The 19,910-nt window shown below is 36.9% G+C and overlaps 6 protein-coding genes, 2 long non-coding RNA genes and 1 pseudogene across 8 annotated transcripts; 3 read left to right on the forward strand and 6 right to left on the reverse strand.

Moving 5' to 3' along the window:
• Positions 1–37: 37 nt before the first annotated feature.
• Positions 38–594, reverse strand: LOC9318353. Its single transcript, XM_021033013.1, has one exon. The coding sequence runs from the start codon at positions 441–443 to the stop codon at positions 225–227; it is 219 nt and encodes a 72-aa protein (XP_020888672.1). The 5' UTR covers positions 444–594; the 3' UTR covers positions 38–224.
• Positions 595–3,181: 2,587 nt separating this feature from the next.
• LOC9318354 lies at positions 3,182–3,520 on the forward strand (annotated as a pseudogene).
• Positions 3,488–7,191, reverse strand: LOC110229831. Its single transcript, XM_021030833.1, is given in 5 exon segments — positions 3,488–3,989; positions 4,336–4,365; positions 4,368–4,392; positions 4,394–4,491; positions 7,047–7,191. Coding segments are annotated over 5 exon segments (474 nt in total). The 3' UTR covers positions 3,488–3,813.
• Positions 7,192–8,696: 1,505 nt separating this feature from the next.
• Positions 8,697–9,215, reverse strand: LOC110230358. Its single transcript, XR_002333463.1, has 3 exons — positions 9,092–9,215; positions 8,867–8,994; positions 8,697–8,786 (listed from the first exon to the last, which is right to left on the reverse strand). It is a non-coding gene; the product is annotated as an uncharacterized LOC110230358 (long non-coding RNA).
• A 51-nt stretch (positions 9,216–9,266) lies between these two features.
• On the forward strand, positions 9,267–10,785 carry LOC9318356 (casein kinase 1-like protein HD16). Its single transcript, XM_021030834.1, has 6 exons — positions 9,267–9,343; positions 9,374–9,548; positions 9,627–9,717; positions 9,816–9,973; positions 10,072–10,260; positions 10,354–10,785. Exons 1-6 carry the CDS (start codon positions 9,267–9,269, stop codon positions 10,447–10,449), a joined length of 786 nt encoding a protein of 261 aa, XP_020886493.1. The 3' UTR covers positions 10,450–10,785.
• Positions 10,786–11,031: 246 nt separating this feature from the next.
• On the reverse strand, positions 11,032–14,164 carry LOC110229836. The gene is given in 8 exon segments (XM_021030843.1): positions 11,032–11,768; positions 11,900–13,072; positions 13,074–13,182; positions 13,276–13,415; positions 13,417–13,464; positions 13,550–13,731; positions 13,734–13,860; positions 14,150–14,164. Coding segments are annotated over 7 exon segments (681 nt in total). The 3' UTR covers positions 11,032–11,768; positions 11,900–13,012.
• Positions 11,640–12,957, forward strand: LOC9318357 (LRR receptor-like serine/threonine-protein kinase GSO2). The gene is made up of 5 exons (XM_021030835.1): positions 11,640–11,745; positions 11,929–12,428; positions 12,509–12,571; positions 12,624–12,708; positions 12,764–12,957. Exons 1-5 carry the CDS (start codon positions 11,640–11,642, stop codon positions 12,955–12,957), a joined length of 948 nt encoding a protein of 315 aa, XP_020886494.1.
• A 371-nt stretch (positions 14,165–14,535) lies between the features above and the next one.
• Positions 14,536–15,429, reverse strand: LOC9318358. The gene is made up of 2 exons (XM_002884327.2): positions 15,200–15,429; positions 14,536–14,605 (listed from the first exon to the last, which is right to left on the reverse strand). The coding sequence occupies exons 1-2, from the start codon at positions 15,427–15,429 to the stop codon at positions 14,536–14,538; spliced, it is 300 nt and encodes a 99-aa protein (XP_002884373.2).
• An 816-nt stretch (positions 15,430–16,245) lies between these two features.
• On the reverse strand, positions 16,246–19,689 carry LOC9320440. The gene is made up of 7 exons (XR_002333460.1): positions 19,078–19,689; positions 18,913–18,992; positions 18,153–18,244; positions 17,663–17,825; positions 17,452–17,570; positions 16,861–17,180; positions 16,246–16,612 (listed from the first exon to the last, which is right to left on the reverse strand). It is a non-coding gene; the product is annotated as an uncharacterized LOC9320440 (long non-coding RNA).
• Positions 19,690–19,910: the final 221 nt, after the last annotated feature.

Genomic DNA, 19,910 nt, shown 5'->3' on the forward strand with positions numbered 1-19,910 from the left:
ATTACGCTTAAACTAGACCAATTATTTCAGTAAAAGTTTTATCTTTTTGTCTCGATTACGAACAAGGACCTTTGATAACGATTTTTTAAAATTGAAAGCGGAGATTTATTAACTTTTTTCACGTACATTACTTGAGTAATCAAAGCATGTTCGTAGAGGAAAACACAAAAGAAAGATAAGATAAGATACAATAGTCATAAAGTGAGATCATGAATCCATCATAATCATATGGGAATGGAACGAGAGACTTTGGGATAAACATGGGTGGCCGGATGACCCATAATGCGTCGACCCTTTGCGTGTTTAAAGATATAAACCAAAGCTCCGACCGGCCATTCCACTATTCCGGCTGCTACAAACGCCACAAGCCCTAACGTCGGTCCTACCACTTTGCATCTACAAGGGTTTCCGCCTGTTCCGCATTGCACGCATATCGGAATCATCGTTGGTTAAAAAAACTGATCAAACAGATGAAATGTTTGTTGATGTTATAGGGATATGATGTATGGAATATGAGTAGCACAAGAAGTGGAAGATTATGGAGAGTTGGATTGTGATGTTTATATAGAGACTCAAGCGAATCATTTCAATCTCTTTTTAAATTCTTCTTCTTGTTTTTTCTTAATACTATATTTGAGATTTTGATCTTAAGTACGTAGGGTCGGTCCATATTTATTCTTATCTTTCACTTTAACACGTGTTGTGTTCGAGAGAGTTACACATGGGGTTTAAGGTGTATACGTGTTGCTCCCGAAAATCTTCAAAACAAATTAAAACTCTTTTTTTAGGTTCTTCACCAGAAACGAGATGGGCCTAAAACAGGCCGGATTCAAAATCAACCAGGCCAGTCCATCACTAATGGTAACCAAAACATTTGACCTTATCAATTGAAGACTTATTCAAAAGAAGAACCTTACCATTTGCATTGTAATGTGTATGATCTGGTCTCTACCAAATGCATATAGGTGAATAGGTGATGTAGAGATATGCATATACTTTACATGCACATTCATGTCGTTGTTTATATATATGCATTATAAGTGTTATTTTCCAAGTCTTGAAATCAAAAGACATTTCCCATTAATCATAAATCATGATCATGATGAAACTTAAACCTCTGGTTATAGTGTTTTTCTCCATGTTCCTCGTGTTACACTATCTCACTAATCAAGCCAATTCCGATTCTTCCCTAGAACATACCGGAATTACAACTCCGTTGCCGCCACCGCCACCAAGAAAGACTTACTGCAGTAGGTCATCTTCATCTCCACCTCCGCCTAAATACATGTATGTGACCGGTGTGCCTGGGGAACTCTACCGGACCGAGCCAGACGACCAATGGGGATATTATTCTAGTGTAAACCGGAATCTGGTTAAGTGTCTCATGGTTATTGTAATTGTGGGGTTTGGAGTTATAAATCTGTGAAAACTAACAGCTATTGTTTGTGTAAGCAATTTTATGGGTAGCTCTAAAATACTGTGTTTGCATCGTAATATGTATGTTGGAATTGTTTTATATAATAATAATTGTCTAACCCGTTGAAAATCGTTCTTTAAACCAAAAACAGAAATTAATCATTTTGCTAAACCTTAAAATAAAATGTTAAATTTCCGGTTTTTAGTAAAGCATGAAATTAGCAACGACTTCAAAAAAATTTCACAAACTCAGTCATCCATTTAGACCAACCCCAAAGCCGAATTTACGTCTTTGTGTTTGCGACTTTGCCTACAATGAACACAATGGGCTGTGAGTTGAGGCCCAGTAGGAATATCTCAACCGGAGTTGAGCCCAAACTAGTTCGTTCACAAAAAGAGAACAGTGAGAGATTCCAATGGAAACTGACAAAAGATTGTCTCTCGCCGGAAAAACAAAACAGCTCGGTGGGACTCGTGGAATCGGGTTTGTCTCTCCTCTCTTTTTCAATTCGTTCCATTATTAACTCACCACTGACAAAAACTCTTTGCCACCGTCAAGTTTTCTCCGGCTAAGTTCTGCAAAATAAAAAAAAGATCAATCTCGAATTCCCTAATTTCTTAGAATGATTTGCTTTCGTCACCTAATAATGGCGATAACAAAGTAAAGACGCTGTCTTTTTTCTTTCTTTTTTTTTTTTTTTTTAATAACAAATCAATAAAAAAACATAAGTCACGGTTACAATTGATTATTCGGTTAGGTTTATGTGGTAGTCAAATTAGGATTCGGTTTACACTGGTTAAGAGAAGAAAACAAAATAATATTCACGCGATGGAAATTTTGGAGACAAGTGCGTTGATTCAAATAGGCATGATTTCTAAAGGTGTACCCCTTCAGGAATTGCTCTCACTCGCGCAACGCGCACTTGGTGCGAGTGGTTTCGAAATACAGCCTTCTGATTGGCTGAAAAACTCTAAAAAAAGTGAAATAGTATACATGTTGCTAGCTCCTCTCTTATGTTATTTATTTATTTTTTCATCTTCTTCTCTCAGTCTGATGAAAGTAGTTGTTTTTTTAGATACAATTGATTCTATTGGAGGTTTTGGGTTATTTTGAAATCCATTCATGTGACCAAAAAAAAAATATAAATTGTTGATGAGGATCCATCCTCAAAAACCACTTGGAAGATTTTGTCTACTGCCATTATCACATTCATGTGAAACCATGATTATATGATTGCAAGTTTTCACTTTTTAAACCATGATTATATATCTACTGCCATTATCCATGTTTCTGTAATCTTGTGCAGATGAGCTTCTCTTATGAGTTGTTGTTTGTAATAGTAAAATTAACTTAAACCATATTAATTTTACTATTACTTTTTTAAAATTAGTTTAAGTGTTAAGTCATCAATTGAATATAAAATTCTGCAAGCCATCAATTGGTTGGTCTCACTTTCTTTAAAAACGCTGCTTACATAAGAGTTTCTATTCATTTGCTGAGTTGGTTATCATCTGGTTAGGACGGAAATTTTGAGGTTTTGGCAAAAACCATAAACTTGGATTTATACTTGAGCAGCGTTTCCTAACTGGCATTCTATATATGATTCTATTTCAGGGTTTCTCTGCCCATTCGTCCCATACCTTCCAGTTCTTTGCATATTGATCAACACCTACTTGATCATCAACATTGGGTGAGTTAGTCTGATGGACCCATGTATGATACCAGTATATTGGGATGTTTCTAAACCCTTGCTGGTAATTTGTAATGGCAGAGCTGGGACATGGATCAGGGTCTTGGTATGGCTACTTATTGGAAGCATGATCTATCTCTTCTATGGCCGATCTCACAGCTTACTGAACAATGCGGTTTACACGACTTGTACCAGAAAAACAACAGATCATCTTGCTTAAGATTGGTGGTTCAATGCAGCAGCTGAAGGGAGTCGAGCTCAAGCTTTGTTGTTGCTGAAGTAGCATCTAAAGAGAATTAAACACAGGAAGAGTAAACACAGGCCAATACATAACAAAAACATTTCATGTACATTGATGATAGTCATTTAAAATGTATATCTCTTAAATGCCAATTTCAATTTTGTTCTTCCTTCTCCATTTCCGGTTACACAGTTTGCCAATATTGGCTAAATGGTCTTAGAATTGCCAAGTCCATTTAATAACTCCAAACATAACAGCAATTGGGAAACTTTTGACTATCTCTGCAGATAAAGAGTGCAAAATGCAGACATACACATTTAAAAGTTGAACAGAAATCATCTAAATATGATTTAGTCAATAACAAGTAACCACCACAACATCATGTTAGGTAACAATAGCAGTTTAAGGTAACAATAGCAGTTTAAGGTACTCGAGCTCAAGGCTTTGTTGTTGCTTGTAAAGGGACTATGTCGTCCTCCTGCTTTCTTGTTGTGATCTCAGAACCAGGGTGCTTAACTCTGGACACAGAGAGCAGAGCATTGGTAGGTTGATTATGTCAACGTGTGTTGTTGTATCAGTCAAGTCCTCAGAATCTGGCTTCTGCTCCACAAACCAAGATTGCCTGTAGCAACCACCACAACATCATGTTAGGGGCATACATTGTTTTGTATACAAAGAAACCATTTAGAATAAACGTAGGAATGGAGTTGGAATTCTTCACCTTATTAGGTTGATCATCATCATTCATGTTCTCTCTTACCTTTTTGATATATAAATTTTGTGAGCAACAAAGATAATTCTTTTTTTTTTTTAAGATAATTCTTTCTAATTCTTTAAACGTTATACATCAAAAAACCAAAGTCATCGGAAAAAAGGAAACAACATTAAGAATTTCCTTTTTTGTGGTGATGAATTTCCTTTTTTCTTCTTGAAACTAAAGTAAGACGTGAGTTCAATCGAGTCCATCATCTCAATTTCTTCTCCCACATCTGCCCATCGAAGATGATTTCAGAACCAAATTTCACCGGCGGAGAAGGAAGAGATCAGGGGCAGTGAAAGCTAGGAGCACCTAAGAAGGTTTTTGATTAGAGCACCAATTAAACAATCCAAGTACGGCAGAGATGAGAGTGAAGGTATTACTTTCTACATTCTTTTTTTTTTTTTTAATCTTTTCTTTAAAAATTATTTTAAATAAAACTAAAAGGAATTAGTTTAAAACTTTCACTAAAACATTTAACTAAACAAAACTTTTTAAGACTTAAAAAAATTAAAAAAAAAATTAAAAAAAAAATTAAAACTTAAACTTTAAGAAAATAATATTTTAAACTAAAAACCATGTTAATTTCACTATTACTTTTTAAAAATTAGTTTAAGTGTTAAATTTTAAAAACGTCGAAACCTAACCGCGCCTAGGCATCCTATCCTTGTTTGGTCCGTAAGCTTTGGTGTTCGAAGTTCGGCAATGTTTTTCACGTAATATAGATTTAACACTTAAACTCATTTTTAAAAAATAATAGTGATTTTGACTAAAATTTTTAAAAACTTTAACACATAACTTTAAGAACATAATTAATATTTTTTAACTTAAACCATATTAATTTTAGAGAAATTGTTAAAAATGCCCCTTTTTCAATACCCTTTTTCAAAAATGCCCCTTTTGAGAGTCCCTTTTTAAGTTTGCCCTCTTTTAATTTTTAATGACCATTTTACCCTTATTTGAAACAAAATTAGGTCCACAAAATACAAAATATTTTTTGGCGGGAAAAGTGATCCCGCAATTTTTCCGCCAAAACACTTGTAAAAACCTTTAAAATACCTTGTAAAATTTTCCCGTAAAAATTTTTCCCGCAAAAAAATTTTCCCGCAAAAAAATTTTTTTTGCGGGAAAAGTGATTCCGCAATTCTTTTGCCAAAATTTTTTTGGCGGGAAATTTTTTGGCGAGAAAAATTTACAAGGTATTTTAAAGGTTTTACGGAGTATTTACAAGTGTTTTGTAAGGTTTTACAATGTATTTTAAAAGGTTTTACAAGGTACTTATAAGGTTTTATAAGGTATTTATAACTTGTAAAACCTTATAAAAAACTTGTAAAACCTTATAACTTGTAAAACCTTATAAAATAGCTTGTAAAATCTTATAATATCTTATAAATACTTTATAAATACGTTGTAAAACCTTTTAAAATACATTGTAAAACCTTATAAATACCCTGTAAAAACCCTTTAAAATACCTTGTAAATTTTTCCCGCCAAAAATTTAACGCCAAAAAATTTGCGGAATCACTTTTCCCGCAAAAAAAAATTTTTGGCGGGAAAATTTTTTGGCGGGAAAAAATTTTACGGGAAAATTTTACAAGGTATTTTAAAGGTTTTACAAATTTTTACAAGTGTTTTGGCGGGAAAAATTGGGGGATCACTTTTCCCGCCAAAAAATATTTTGTATTTTGTGGACCTAATTTTGTTATATTTCCTTATATATTTATGATATCTTTTATTAAAAGAAGGGTAATTTAGTTATTTTGTACATAAAAGGGGTATTTTTAAAAATGGACATCCAAAGGGGGCATTTTTGAAAAGGGATATTGAAAAATGGGCATTTTTGTGAGTCTCCCTTAATTTTACTATTACTTTTTTAAAATTAGTTTAAGTGTTAAGTCTTAAAAACGTCGAAAACCAACCGCGCCTAGGCATCCTGTCCTTAGTTGGTCCGTAAGCTTTGGTGTTCGAAGTTCGGCATGTTTTCACGTAATATAGATTTAACACTTAAACTCATTTTTGAAAATTAATAATGATTTTCACTAAGTTAAATTTAAAGAAAATAATTAATATTTTTTTAACTAAAACCATGTTAGTTTCACTATTATTTTTAAAAAATTAGTTTAATTGTTAAAATTTTAAAAGGTTGAAAACTAACCGCGCCTAGGCATCATGTGCTTAGCTGGTCCGTAAATTTTGGTGTTCGAAGTTCGGCATGTTTTCACGTAATATAGATTTAACACTTAAACTTTAAGAAAATATTGTTTTAACTAAAACCATGTAAATTTTACTAAAACTTTAATTTTTAAATTTTCTTCAAATTTAAGATTTTTTTGGCTTAATGATATTTAGAATTCTTGAAATTGTCAAGAGGTTGTTCGACAAAAATGGAAGGTCTTATAGCTAAAATCATTTTGCTGGCTTAAATTAGCATCTTCGTCTTGGGCCCGACTTGTTGTTTTTAATCTATTTAAGAAAATAGGATATGGGCCGAATAAAGAGATTAATGGGCCTGATTAAATGGGCACTATATCCAATTAAAATATGCAAACAAAAACGTTTCGTTTCGAAGTCACACACACAATTGACAACGTTTCCAGTGAAGTTGGCCGTCGCCGGAACTCATGGATCGACGACCGTCGTTTCCACACTATCAAATCCCTAATCCGAACTTGTTCCATCACGTTCCTCCTCCAAACCCTAATCCTAATTTCTTCGTCCGACCTCCTCTAGCTCATCTTCAAAATCCTAACAATTACTCCATCGCCGTCTCCGCCGCCGATTTGCGAGCTCTCCGGTACAATCTCTTTTTTACAATCCCTGTTGTCGGAATTTCCTTCGATAAATCTAGCTTAATTAACACTCTTCCCTTCTCCAGAAGGACGAAAATGGCGATTTTGATTAAAATCACTTAATGCCACCTGAAGCTCTCTTTCTCCATTACCTCGAGTTACTACCATGTGAACTACAGTTTTGATGGTGTCTCCTTGGCGATCAATGTAGGGATTTCCCAAGTTCGTATTCCTATGGTGTTCTTTCTTCGATTGTGGGTTCAAAAGCGATTGAACCCATCGAGTTGAGGAGGACATGGATTCTGGTTAAGAAGATTTGAAATCGATACTTGAATGGCTTGTGGATTTATGATGGAGTCTGATGCTAATGGCGTTGGTGATTATGAGCTGCAAAACTACAACATTTTGAGTGTACAGTCTTGATTCAAGTCTTGTCTTGTATGGAGAAGCAAATGGCAAGTACTTTGCTTTAAGCAGTGCATAGTAGAATCTGATTCAAGCTTGAGTAATAAGGATGTGAAGATGGAAAATAGTTCAGGTCGGAATGTGGCAAAATCTTTCCCTTCTTCTTCTTCGAGGTACGCTTGATTTCTCCTCTTTTTGTTGTCTAATCTTTTCCCATTGAGAAATATTCGTCGGAGGGAGAAGAAATTATTCCGATGAGGACGAGCGGTTCGGTTTTCATTGGTTTTGAAATTAGATTTGATTTCGGTTTAGTGTACATGGTTTTTGAAATTATAACTGATTTCGTTCGGTTTGCGTCGGAATTAATAAGGTTTTGATAAAAGAAAAAACAAAAATTCACGCACGCGAGGCTTTTTAAAAAAGGAGCGAGTGTGTTTCAAAACAGGCCATTTGGTGGGTGAGAGAGGGGTGTGACATGGAGCCATCTGATTGGCTAAAAATATGAAAATAGTAGTGATATGGCTCCTACCTTCCTCCTCTCATAATAACTTTTATTACTACTAGTTCTCTTTTCGTCTTCTATCTTTGTGAATAAACAAGCTATGAGATGATTACAAAAAACTTTTAGACAAAATTTTGTCATAGTTTATATTATTAGGCAGTTTGAGAATGAAATTAAGATTTCTTCAATCTGAAAGTTCATGTTTTTAGATACAATTGAGAGACTTATTCCATCATTATAAACGATTCTGTTTTCATAAGAGTAAAAACAAAGGATCAAAAAACAACTTTTTGGATAGTGATTTGACAGTACTTTGTTTAACTCTCTTGACTATTTTAGTACTTTTCTCAATATTACAGCATCTGAATAATCTTCCATTTCGTTTTAAGAAAACAAAGATTTTGATTTCTTCAGTCCTCTGTTCTTGAGAGATCGCCTTGGTGGTGGTGATAAATCGCTGAAATATCCAACCATATGCATTAAGACAACTGCCTTTAAAGCCAGTGACTGCAGCTTTCCATGAAAACATTGTTTCCTCTTTATCTTCTTTTTTTGAATGAATATTTCCTCTTTATCTTCCTCTGGCTGCTTGGTCTGTGTAGAGCATGGTTCTTGGATTTGCATTCACATAGTTTGTTGTTGTTCGCGTAAATGTTTGGATCGTTTAATCTGTCTAGCTGAGGACTCTCAGGGATTCTACCTCTAATTTTGTTGTTTCTCAACTCCAATACATTCAGCTCCCTGAGCTTGGAAAGTGTCTGCAGGAACTCGCCTGAGAGGTTGTTGTGTGAAAGGTCTAAGATCTCTACCTTCTCAAGATTTCCAAAACTTTGTGGGATTAATCCAGAGATGTCGTTTTATGAGAGGTTTAAAAGCTTTGAGCTTTTGAGATTGCCTAAAGAATATGGGATTTCTCCAAATAGCTTGTTCTTGGAGAGGTAGAGGTTTCTGTTGGCAAGACCTTGCTTTGAATTCTTCCAGTTCACTGCTAAGTTGTGTATTTCGATAGTGAAACTGTACATGAAAGGCAAATTCGAAGACGAGTTGAGAGGCAAAAGAACTCACGTGTCAAGGATTACATCAGCAAGGACACTTCGCCTGATATGTTCACTCTTCATGGCAACATCAGTGAAGAGGAAGTCCATAGTCTGATCGCTTGGCTTAGAATTTGGATCCAACACATCCTGGTTTTTCTGCAAATAGCATTTATACAATGAGTTTTATAATAAATGACTGTATCGCTGATCAATGTATAATATCATGATTTAGATAACTTTTCTCGGAGCATACCTGCTTGTAATCATTGACAAAGTAGCAATGGGGAAGATGGACCAGCTTCTCTGAGTAATATGTGCATATTGCAGAACTGAAACGTAGAAGAGAGTAACCAGTCACAGAACATAGAGAAAACTAAGGTTGGCACTTATTTAGTTATTACCTATTTGGGTTATATAAATAAGTTGGGATGGGGAAGAATACTGACTTCAATCCTAATGTATTATTAGAAATATTTGTTTATTTTGGTACTTTGCATTTCTTTGCGTAACGGGTCAATCTTTATTGCTCTTGTAGGTATCATTACAACGTTGCAGACTCAAGACTTGCACAGCATGTTGAGAAAGGTAATGAGGATGGCCTTTTCGTAAGCTGTGTAGCATCAGCAGCTAATCTCTGGGCCCTCATCATGGATGCTGGGACTGGTTTCAGTTCTCAAGTTTATGAACTGTCCTCGGTCTTCCTGCACAAGGTAAAACAGCTGAAGCATTAGGAGCCATCTCTCTGTCATACCTATGCTTGATTCCATTTGTTTCTGGATTCTTTGCAGGACTGGATTATAGAACAATGGGAAAAGAACTACTATATCAGTTCCATAGCTGGTGCAAATAATGGGAGCTCGTTGGTTGTTATGGCTAAAGGTCGGTATTCACATCTGATGATAACTTTGCCGATGAACTTATTCAGTCATTAAAGCATGAAAGCCGTTTCACTCATTCCACTTCATGTAATGCGATAGGAACTCCTTATACCCAGCAATCATACAAAGTCAGCAACTCATTTCCATTCAAGTGGATAAATAAAAAGTGGAAAGAAGGTTTTCATGTAACATCCATGACCACCGCTGGGAGTCGTTGGGAAGTAGTAATGTCCAGGAACTCAGGCTACTCTGAACAGGTTCCGATCTCTTCACCTGAGGCATTTCAACGTTTCTGTGTTTCCTTTTTGAGCACTACTATAGTGTATTAACGAAGTTTATGTGGTGTATATCATAGGTGGTGGAGCTTGACTTTTTGTACCCCAGTGAAGGAATACATCGAAGATGGGAAAGTGGATACAGGATAACATCAATGGCTGCAACAGCCGATCAAACAGCTTTTATATTGAGTATACCTAAACGAAAAGTAACCGATGAAACCCAAGAGATTCTCCGCACTTCTGCCTTCCCAAGTACCCATGTCAAGGTGTGTGAAATGAAGCATGTTATGAAACTAAAAACTTTGGATTCTACTCCATTTGTTCTATGTAACTGACTTGACCTGGATTTTTGATTTCAGGGGCAAAAAATCTGTACATTGCATCAATATGCTATGGTCGGACAGTTTGCTGAGGAAACATGTATGGTGTTTCAACCTCTCTCACTCTCGCTCTAGGGTTTCAGGGATGATCTTTCTCTAGAAGCCTGACAAGGTGTAGCTTCGGTTTCAGTACAATCCAAAGGTAAACCTTAACCAGGAGCCAACCTATGTGACTGTGTAATGAAATGAAATTTGTCTCTATGTATGTAGTAAGTACAAGATAAAAAGAAAAAAAAATGGAGTAGAAGAGAAGCATCATTATTACTAGAATTGATCAAGAGCTGGAAAAAGTCATGCAGTTTCTGGCTTATTTGGCTTTGTACCTGATTTGAGTACAGAATCAGGAGGAAGCAACATGTTTGTTATAAATTATAATGAACGTATAATTCTAAGAAGTAAGGCTTTCATCTTTTGGTCTCGAGTTTTTTGCTTCCATTTTTTGAAAATGTGGGTTTTAATTAATATTAGATCGAATATAAATAACATTGCAAATTTGTTAAGATCTGGTATAAATCACAAATCTTAATAGAAGTCAGATATTTCAAACTCAAAGCATCGTTTTCAATTAGTCTTGAACAACACTCAATCTCCAAATCTTATAAACAAATGTTGAGTCAACATTATGAAATTTCAACTATATAGACATAAAGTACGATCTTAGAAGTCAACTATTTTTTATATTTAGTGCTTTCACAAAGATTACACATCACAATAACTGACAATGAACAAAAACATTGTTGCGATTTTAGTCATTTAGCAATAATCTCATTTTGGACTTGTTGTAAACTATAAATCAAGACATACAGAAGAACCTGTGACTGGCAAAAAACAATAGCTTTGAAAAAATGCTGAAGCCATGTCATCACTCTTACTTCCTCTTGTTCTTCGTCTTCTTCATTCCACAAATATCGTTCTCTTGCCCACAAGACCAAATACAATCCCTTCTTGAGTTCAAGAACTTGCTGACTCTAAACATCAATAACCAGTCCACAGCAATAATCACCTTGAAAGGTTTAGAGATATGGAGGCCAAACTCAGATTGCTGCAAGTGGCAACTCGTTAGATGCAACACTTGTTCCCCTACCAGAGAAGTGATAGACCTAAATCTGCACTCTCTTATCCTCTCTGGCTCAGTGAGTTCAAGCATTCTGAGACCGGTTCTGCGTATATAATCTCTTGTGACGCTCAATATCTCGTCTAATTTCATACAAAGAGAGATTCCTGGAGATGGGTTTGTGAACTTGACCAGTTTTATCTCTCTTGACATGAGTGATAACAGCTTTAACGGCTCTATCCCTCCTGAATTGTTCTCCTTAAAGAATCTTCAGTGCCTTGACTTGAGCAGGAATGATATTGGTGGTACGTTGAGTGGTAACATCAAAGCGCTCAAGAATCTGCAGGAACTGATCTTGTCTGAGAATTTCATTGAGGGAGAAATTCCTCCATAAATAAGTAAATCAAAAACGCAATCTCAAAATTCAAGCTTTGTGTTCATATATAAAGATCATAGATATGGGTTACTGACTATATCTTATTTTGTGTGTGTGTTACAAGGTAGTCTTTCCGAACTGCTGACGCTGACACTGAGGCAGAACCTGTTCAGTGGTTCTATACCATTGTCTGTATCACAGTTAACGAAGCTCGAAACTTTTGATCTCCAGAACAGTTCCTTGTCTTTTGAAATTCCCGACGGTATTGGGAAGTTAGCCAATATATCAACTCTGTCTTTGAGCAGGAACAAGTTGTCTGGTGGAATTCCATCGTCCATTCAGAATCTGACAAATCTTGAAACCCTTGAGCTTGAGAATAACAATGGCTTGTCCGGTGAGATTCCTACTTGGCTGTTTGGTCTTCAGAAGCTGAAGATATTGCGGTTAGGAGGAAACAAACTCCAATGGAACAAGAATGTCTCTGTCTATGCACAGTCTAAGTTAACACATCTGTCACTTAGATCTTGTGGCTTAGAAGGGAACATTCCGGATTGGCTCAAGAATCAAACAGCTCTTCTTCCTGGATCTGAGCATGAACAAACTCGAAGGAAGTTTTCCCAAATGGTTGGCTGATCTGAAAATCGGAACCATAATTTTTTCAGACAACAAATTCTCAGATTCATTACCTCCTAGTTTGTTTTCAGTCTATAAGCTTATCGGTTCTTGCGCTATCAAGAAACAACTTCTCTGGTCAGATTCCTGATACGGTAGGTGAAACATGGGTCATGATATTGATGCTGTCTGAAAACAACTTCTCAGGATCAGTACCAAAGTCTATCTCAAAGATCCACAGGCTGCTGTTGCTGGACTAGTCAAAGAACAAATTATCCGGTGAATTCCCAAGGTTCGACCCTGAGTCATTGCTTGCGTTACTCGATATATCTTCCAATGGTTCTCAGGGGATGTTCCAGCTTTCTTTGGTTCAAACACCATAATGCTATCTATGAGTCAGAACAACTTCAGTGGCGAATTCCCTCACGACTTCACCAATCTCCCATCTCTGATGCATTTTGATCTTCATGACAACAAAATCTCCGGTAATGTCCCGAGTTTTATCTCCCGGTTGTCTTCTTCTCTAGAGGTACTTACCTGAGAAACAATTCCCTGGAAGGTTCAATCCCAGAAGGCATATTAAAATCTCACAAGTCTCAAGGTCTTGGATCTCTCTGAGAACAATCTTGATGGATCTCTCCCTTCATCTCTTGGGAATCTTACAAGCATGAAAGAATCTCTCTCGAGCTCGTCTTCGCCTTTGCCTTTCATGTACAGTTTCACTATCGAAATCTTAGCAGTGAACTGGAAGAATTCAAAGCAAAGTCTTGCCAACAGAAACCTCTACCTCTCCAAGAACAAGCTATTCGGAGAAATCCCATCTTCTTTAGGCTCTCGCAAAAGCTTAAAGCTTTTAAACCTCTCATACAACGACCTCTCTAGATTGATCCCACAAAGTTTTGGAAATCTTGAGAAGGTAGAGATCTTAGACCTTTCACACAACAACCTCTCAGGCGAAATCCTGCAGACACTTTCCAAGCTCAGGGAGCTGAATGTATTGGAGTTGAGCAACAACAAACTTACAGGTAGAATCCCTGAGAGTCCTCAGCTAGACAGATTGAACGATCCAGACATTTACGCGAACAACAACAAACTATGTGAATGCAAATCCAAGAACCATGCTCTACACAGACCAAGCAGCCAGGGGAAGAGGAAGTTAAAGGGGAAACAATGTTTTCATGGAATGGAAAGCTGCAGTCACTGGCTTTAAAGGCAGTTGTCTTAATGCATATGGTTGGATATTTCAGCGATTTATCACCACCACCAAGGCGATCTCTCAAGAACAGAGGACTGAAGAAATCAAAATCTTTGTTTTCTTAAAACGAAATGGAAGATTATTCAGATGCTGTAATATTGAGAAAAGTACTAAAATAGTCAAGAGAGTTAAACAAAGTACTGTCAAATCACTATCCAAAAAGTTGTTTTTTGATCCTTTGTTTTTACTCTATGAAAACAGAATCGTTTATAATGATGGAATAAGTCTCTCAATTGTATCTAAAAACATGAACTTTCAGATCGAAGAAATCTTAATTTCATTCTCAAGCTGCCTAATAATATAAACTATGACAAAATTTTGTCTAAATCTTTTTTTTGTAATCATCTCATAGCTTGTTTTCTTCACATAGAAGACGAAAAGAGAAGAAGTAATAAAAGTTATTATGAGAGGAGGAAGGTAGGAGCTATATCACTACTATTTTCATATTTTTAGCCAATCAGATGGCTCCATGTCACACCCCTCTCTCACCCATCGCGCGATTTCACGCCCACTCTCACCACTCGCGAGTTGAGCGCGTGTCTCCGTTTTCTGTGGGTGTAAACCCACCAAATCGCCTGTTTTGAAACACACTCGCTCCTTTTTAAAAATGCCTCGCGTGCGTGACTTTTATTTTTTCTTTTATCAAAACCTTATTAATTCCAACGCAAACCGAGCCGAAATTAATTTTAATTTCAAAACCAATGAAAACCGAACCGAAATCAATTCTAATTTTCAAAACCATGTAAACCTAACCGCACATCCCAACGGGAAAGATTAGACAGCAAAAAGAGGAGAAATGAAATACCTCCAAGAAGAAGAGCGTTTCCGGAGCAAGGATTAGGTTCTACCTTTTCACATCCTCAGCTACCTCATTTGGGCAGCTCCATGGACATTGTATGAGTTTGGGAGAACCATAACCAATTCTAGTAGTGACCTAAAACCATGCCACAAAACAGAGCTATTACCAAAGGCCTTAAGATCTCAAAACAGTCCACTTCGATAGCCAAGCAATGAGGGAGTCTGAAGAGACTTCCAGTTCGCTGGACTTAGTTTTAGATACTCCAAGCTAATGGGAATGGAAACCAGAAGCACGACCGAGGTCTTCGTAGTCTAAAATAATCAAACCATCAAGAGTCACAAAATTCCCTGTGGTAGAATAAAATATCTCTCATATCTCCCTCGAATAAAGCTAAATTCTTTGTTTTTTTGGAACAAGTTGTAGAGTGGCTCTGTGGTGGTGGGGGCAGCCTAAGCCTGATAGAGGCAGAAGCCGGGGCCACCGGAGCGGAAAGAAGATTCTAGCCTTCCTTCCATATTAAAAGATCAAGGAAGACGAGCAAGAAAACGGATGCGCGTTATCTCGGTAAGCTAAGAATGTTAGAAACAAAGAACTAGGACAGAACGGGAAATGGAGAAGGAGGTTAGAATCAAAGAACAGTAAATGGAGAAACGGCTTATGTCTTCCCTATCTGCAGAAGCAGCAGGAATGGGGCTCTGACTCACCGAATACCTTCATCATCCATTTTGCCTGCTTCTAATTGATGACTGGCTATTATATAAGTGTTGAGTTTGTGGAACAAGTTGTAGAGATCCCATACTTTCTAGTACTTGTGGAGAATCCCAGTAAGAAATAGCTTGAGTTGTTGGTGGAAGTGACCTAGACATATTTCTATTTATAGGTCCTAGCCCTTTTCTTCCGCTAGGTAAGTTGGGAAGTCCAACATAAGGCAGGTCAATTACATCGAACCTCAATTCCATTCATCCGACCAGAGGTGGTAGTACGTATGGCTTTCCACTTTCGAGAGACTGAACCTTCGGGTAGAAAAAGCTAACTCAGCCAAAAGTTTATTTTGTAAATGTGCTTTCCGCTCCATTATTATAATGTCGAATATGCCGGGGTGGGGGACGGGAAAAGAAACGGCTCCGAAGAAATAAATTGGGGTTCCCAATGCTTCTCTACGCCCAATGAGATGCGCCAACCCCGGGATGCTTTACGCCGTTTCCACTTTAAAGAAAGGATAGGACGAGTATCGGACGAGATATTGACTCTGACCTCTCCTACTTGGCGCTTCGGCCCCTGAGAATTTTCCGTACCTACCTTTCTGTCCACAAAGAAATTCTTTCTATTGATTCCCGCGAATCTGGAATCTATGTAACTATGGGCAAAGGGTCAAAGCGTTCTGATAAGGGAAGAAGATACGTAAGCCTCTTCATTCGCTTTCCTTTAGAATGAAAGTAGCTATGAAGCCCCTACCTACAACTTACTTTGTTTGATTCAAAAGGCGAACAGCCCCCCCAACTAGTCGTATGGGGTGGGGTTATCAAAAAGGCCATCATTGGGGCAAACAATGCAATAGCTTCGGTTAGAGCAAAGCCCAAAATGGCATAACCAAATGATTGTTTAGCCAATGATGGATTTCACGCCACAGAATGGATCAAAGAACTGAAGACGTTTCCAATACCGATAGCAGCTCCCGCTGAAGCAATTGTAGCAGCTCCGGCACCTATTGATTTTGCACCTTCTAACATCCCTTTCACACACTTACTGAGTTAATGGCTAACAAAATTGTGCAGTTTTTTTTTTTTTTATTGGTATAAAGTCAAAATTTGGTCATCAGACTCAAAATTGTGCTTATTGGGAAAATGTCAAAAATTGTGTCATCAGACTCAATAAAACGTTTGAGCAGATGAATCATGACCATCCCGTTTCCAAACCGGTTCAACTCCACCAAACAGGTAATCTCATAAATTCTCAATACCTGATGAGTCTTCTGGTGCTACATGAGCTTTTTGTGTCCGATGAGCTAAACATAGACGATACACTTCCAGACCAGTCCACAAACTGTTATTCATGTCTCTATCTTTGTTGCTGCTGTGTTTTGACGGAATTCTTTCTTTTGATTTCCGACCACCATTCTTGCTCACCGGTCTCGGAGAATCTCTGCCAAAGAAGAGGATTTCCTCAGATATTACTAGTAAATTAACAAGAGTTGGGTTTTTATGATGTCTGTCTCTTTATATTCATTCACCTTGCATAAAGAAGCATGTATACTACATTTAGTCACCAAATCACCAGCTCTGGTATTGACCAGTCTAAATCATGCACTTCTATCAATACTTATCGCACTAACCTAACTTGTGTCAGATTGGTAAGGCGATGAAATGTGTACTAGATAATATAAGTATTACCTATCTGAGACATAGTCAATGAAGGCAGAAACATCTTCTTCTGGCTGATTTTTTATGCTGTCATTTTCTTCAATTACTCCAGGATAATTGGAAGCAAGATTGAAGTAACACATTGTTGGCATTGAAGTTTCGACCAAATACAGATTCAGAGCTTTGGTCACACTTGTGTAAGCTTTTAAAACTTCTGAAGGAGTCTTTGTTGTCATCTGATCAACGGCATGAACCACATTCTGAAGCTCCTCGTCGCATATGGCTTTATAAATCATCCTCTGCCTGTTCACTGAGGATTTCCCTTGAACGCCGCTGATACCATGTTAATGCTGCACCAGAACAATGAGACATCAAGCCAGAGTTATTTTAACACATAACTGTTACAAAATTTGATCCATTTTTCACTAAAGAAGATGGGCTCTAAAGTTGCGGGTGCTTAGTAAAAAATGTGGTCCATCTTCATCTCAGAAACACAACTCTCCAACACACAGAAACTTGGAATTGTATAAACTTTAAGGTATGTTATTGACAGAAGAATAAAGAACAACAAAAAAGCTCTAAATGGTACTAAAGTCAAGACACAGTTGCTAAGAATATTACCTTGGAGTGAAGATATCCACCAAACGTAAGGCCTACTAAAGTTCTTCAGCAAACGGACCAGCTGCATGAGCCTCTTTGAGAAAAGTAGATTGCATATTCTCAACAGTACACCTGGCATTCTTTTGAAAGAACAATGTAACCCTCCTTTGCAAAAATATTGACCTTTGAAAAACCGATAAAAGTTACTAAAAGCATAACCCATATGGTTCACCTTAAAAACTCGTGTGCGTCTTCTTCTTTTCCAGGGCCAAGATTCTTCCCAATCTTTTGTAATTTAGATAAGATCTTGATAGGTGAAAGAGGATATTCTCCTCCCCTTGCCTTTAAAATTAAGTGTTCAAACTCACAAACAAAACACCAACTCATTCTTTTACCTGAAACACCAACTATCAAGATAAGATTCCACATAGTTTCAATAAGAGCGGTAAAAGTTATTTTGGCGTTCTACTCGCATGTTTTAGAGTGTAATCCCCTAATAAGGTATGATAATAGCAGCTGAGTGAATGCCAGGCACTGAAGGAAAGCATTTGCATAACAACTACAAAAGTAATAATATAAGTGATAAGCATAAATATACTTAAGAGAGAAGAAGTACATTAAAAAATTGTCAGTCAACAACTTAATAGTATTTCTCTTAAACTACTATTGCTAAAAATCATCATGCTATAAGCAAGAAAAGTTAAAGATAGATCGAGATGTACCTGTTCCATAAGTTCACAAGGCCATATGGCTGTAATTCTACTCTATGATCACAATAAAGTTTCACAAACAACAAGTCATACGAGAAGCTCATCTGCAAAAGAAAACAGAAACATGAATGGGATAATGGCAGTAGATATATAATCATGGTTTAAAAACTGAAAGTTTGCAATCATATAATCATGGTTTCACATGAATGGGATAATGGCAGTAGACAAAATCTTCCAAGTGGTTTTGTCGATGGATCCTCATCAACCATTTGTATTTTTTTTGGTGACATGAATGGATTTCAAAAGCAACCCAAGACCTCCAATAGAATCAAATCATCAATTGTATCTTAAATGAGATTGAGAGAAGTCAAATTGTATCGACTAGAATCAATTGTATCTAAAAAAACAACTACTTTCATCAGACTGAGAGAAGAAGATGAAAAAATAAATAATAACATAAGAGAGGAGCTAGCAACATGTATACTATTTCACTTTTTTTAGAGTTTTTCAGCCAATCAGAAGGCTGTATTTCGAAACCACTCGCACCAAGTGCGCGTTGCGCGAGTGAGAGCAATTCCTGAAGGGGTACACCTTTAGAAATCATGCCTATTTGAATCAACGCACTTGTCTCCAAAATTTCCATCGCGTGAATATTATTTTGTTTTCTTCTCTTAACCAGTGTAAACCGAACCGAAAATCAATTCTAATTTCAATAAAATGTAAACCGCATCGAAATCAATTACAATGTCAAAACCAATGTAAACCTACTAACCGCTTGTCCTCATCGTCGATCCCTCCGACGAACACACCACATCCAATGTCAAGAACAACATAGCTGATATAAGGAATCATCTAGACATACAAGCACAAAAACACAGTAACTTCAGATTCAATAGTGAACACAGATACAAATAATTTCACATTGAAATCGATTAACCTGGGAGATCTGATCCATGAGCTCCATGTCTAGACTGAGTACCACCACCAGGAAACTTGAATTTGGCATTCTCTTTATAAACCCAAATTTTGACCACCCTACAAGTTTAGTATGGTTGAACCACACCTGTAAACAAAATCAGAAACTATCCTTAATTTGGGATTACAAAATCAAAACCAAAACATCTCTGCTTCACAGATACCTCATCTCCGAACAAGGAATGTACTCCGTCATATTTTCCCAACACATCTCGAATTGCCTCACACTAACTCTACCCGTGGTGGATTCCCCAACGTCTCCGCCGACTCAGCGTCGTAATCCCCAATCTGGAACTCATCAGACATTCTTCCGTTCTCATTAACGATCCCAAACACCGTCAGCTCAACAGAATCTGGCGGCGGCGGTGGTGACATAGACGGAGCCAAAACCGGGTGACTCTGGTTTGCTAAACCAGAAATGTTATAGTTCTTTCCGAAATCAGTGAGAGTGCGACAATGGGCCCAATTTAGGACATGCAAATGCAAGAACTCCACTATCAAATTAACAAATCATATAAACGAAAGTCAAAGTATAATATCTTTGTTACTTTCTTAACAACTTCTAAGTATCATATCAGTATCATAGTAATCCAAGAAATTAATAGAACCAAATAACTCTCTTTTATAAGCAAAGCCATAAGTTTTTTTTTATTCCTCAAATGTTTTTTCCATAAAATGATAAATTTACGCTACAAAACAAAATCGTCTTTTTTATTTAATTAAATCGCGATAGAAGCCCAGTCCAGAATACACTGTTTATTGGATTTTTTAAAAAACATATATTTAATTTCATTT

Source organism: Arabidopsis lyrata, assembly GCF_000004255.2.
Source record: "Arabidopsis lyrata subsp. lyrata unplaced genomic scaffold ARALYscaffold_3, whole genome shotgun sequence".
Lineage (NCBI taxonomy): Eukaryota > Viridiplantae > Streptophyta > Magnoliopsida > Brassicales > Brassicaceae > Arabidopsis > Arabidopsis lyrata.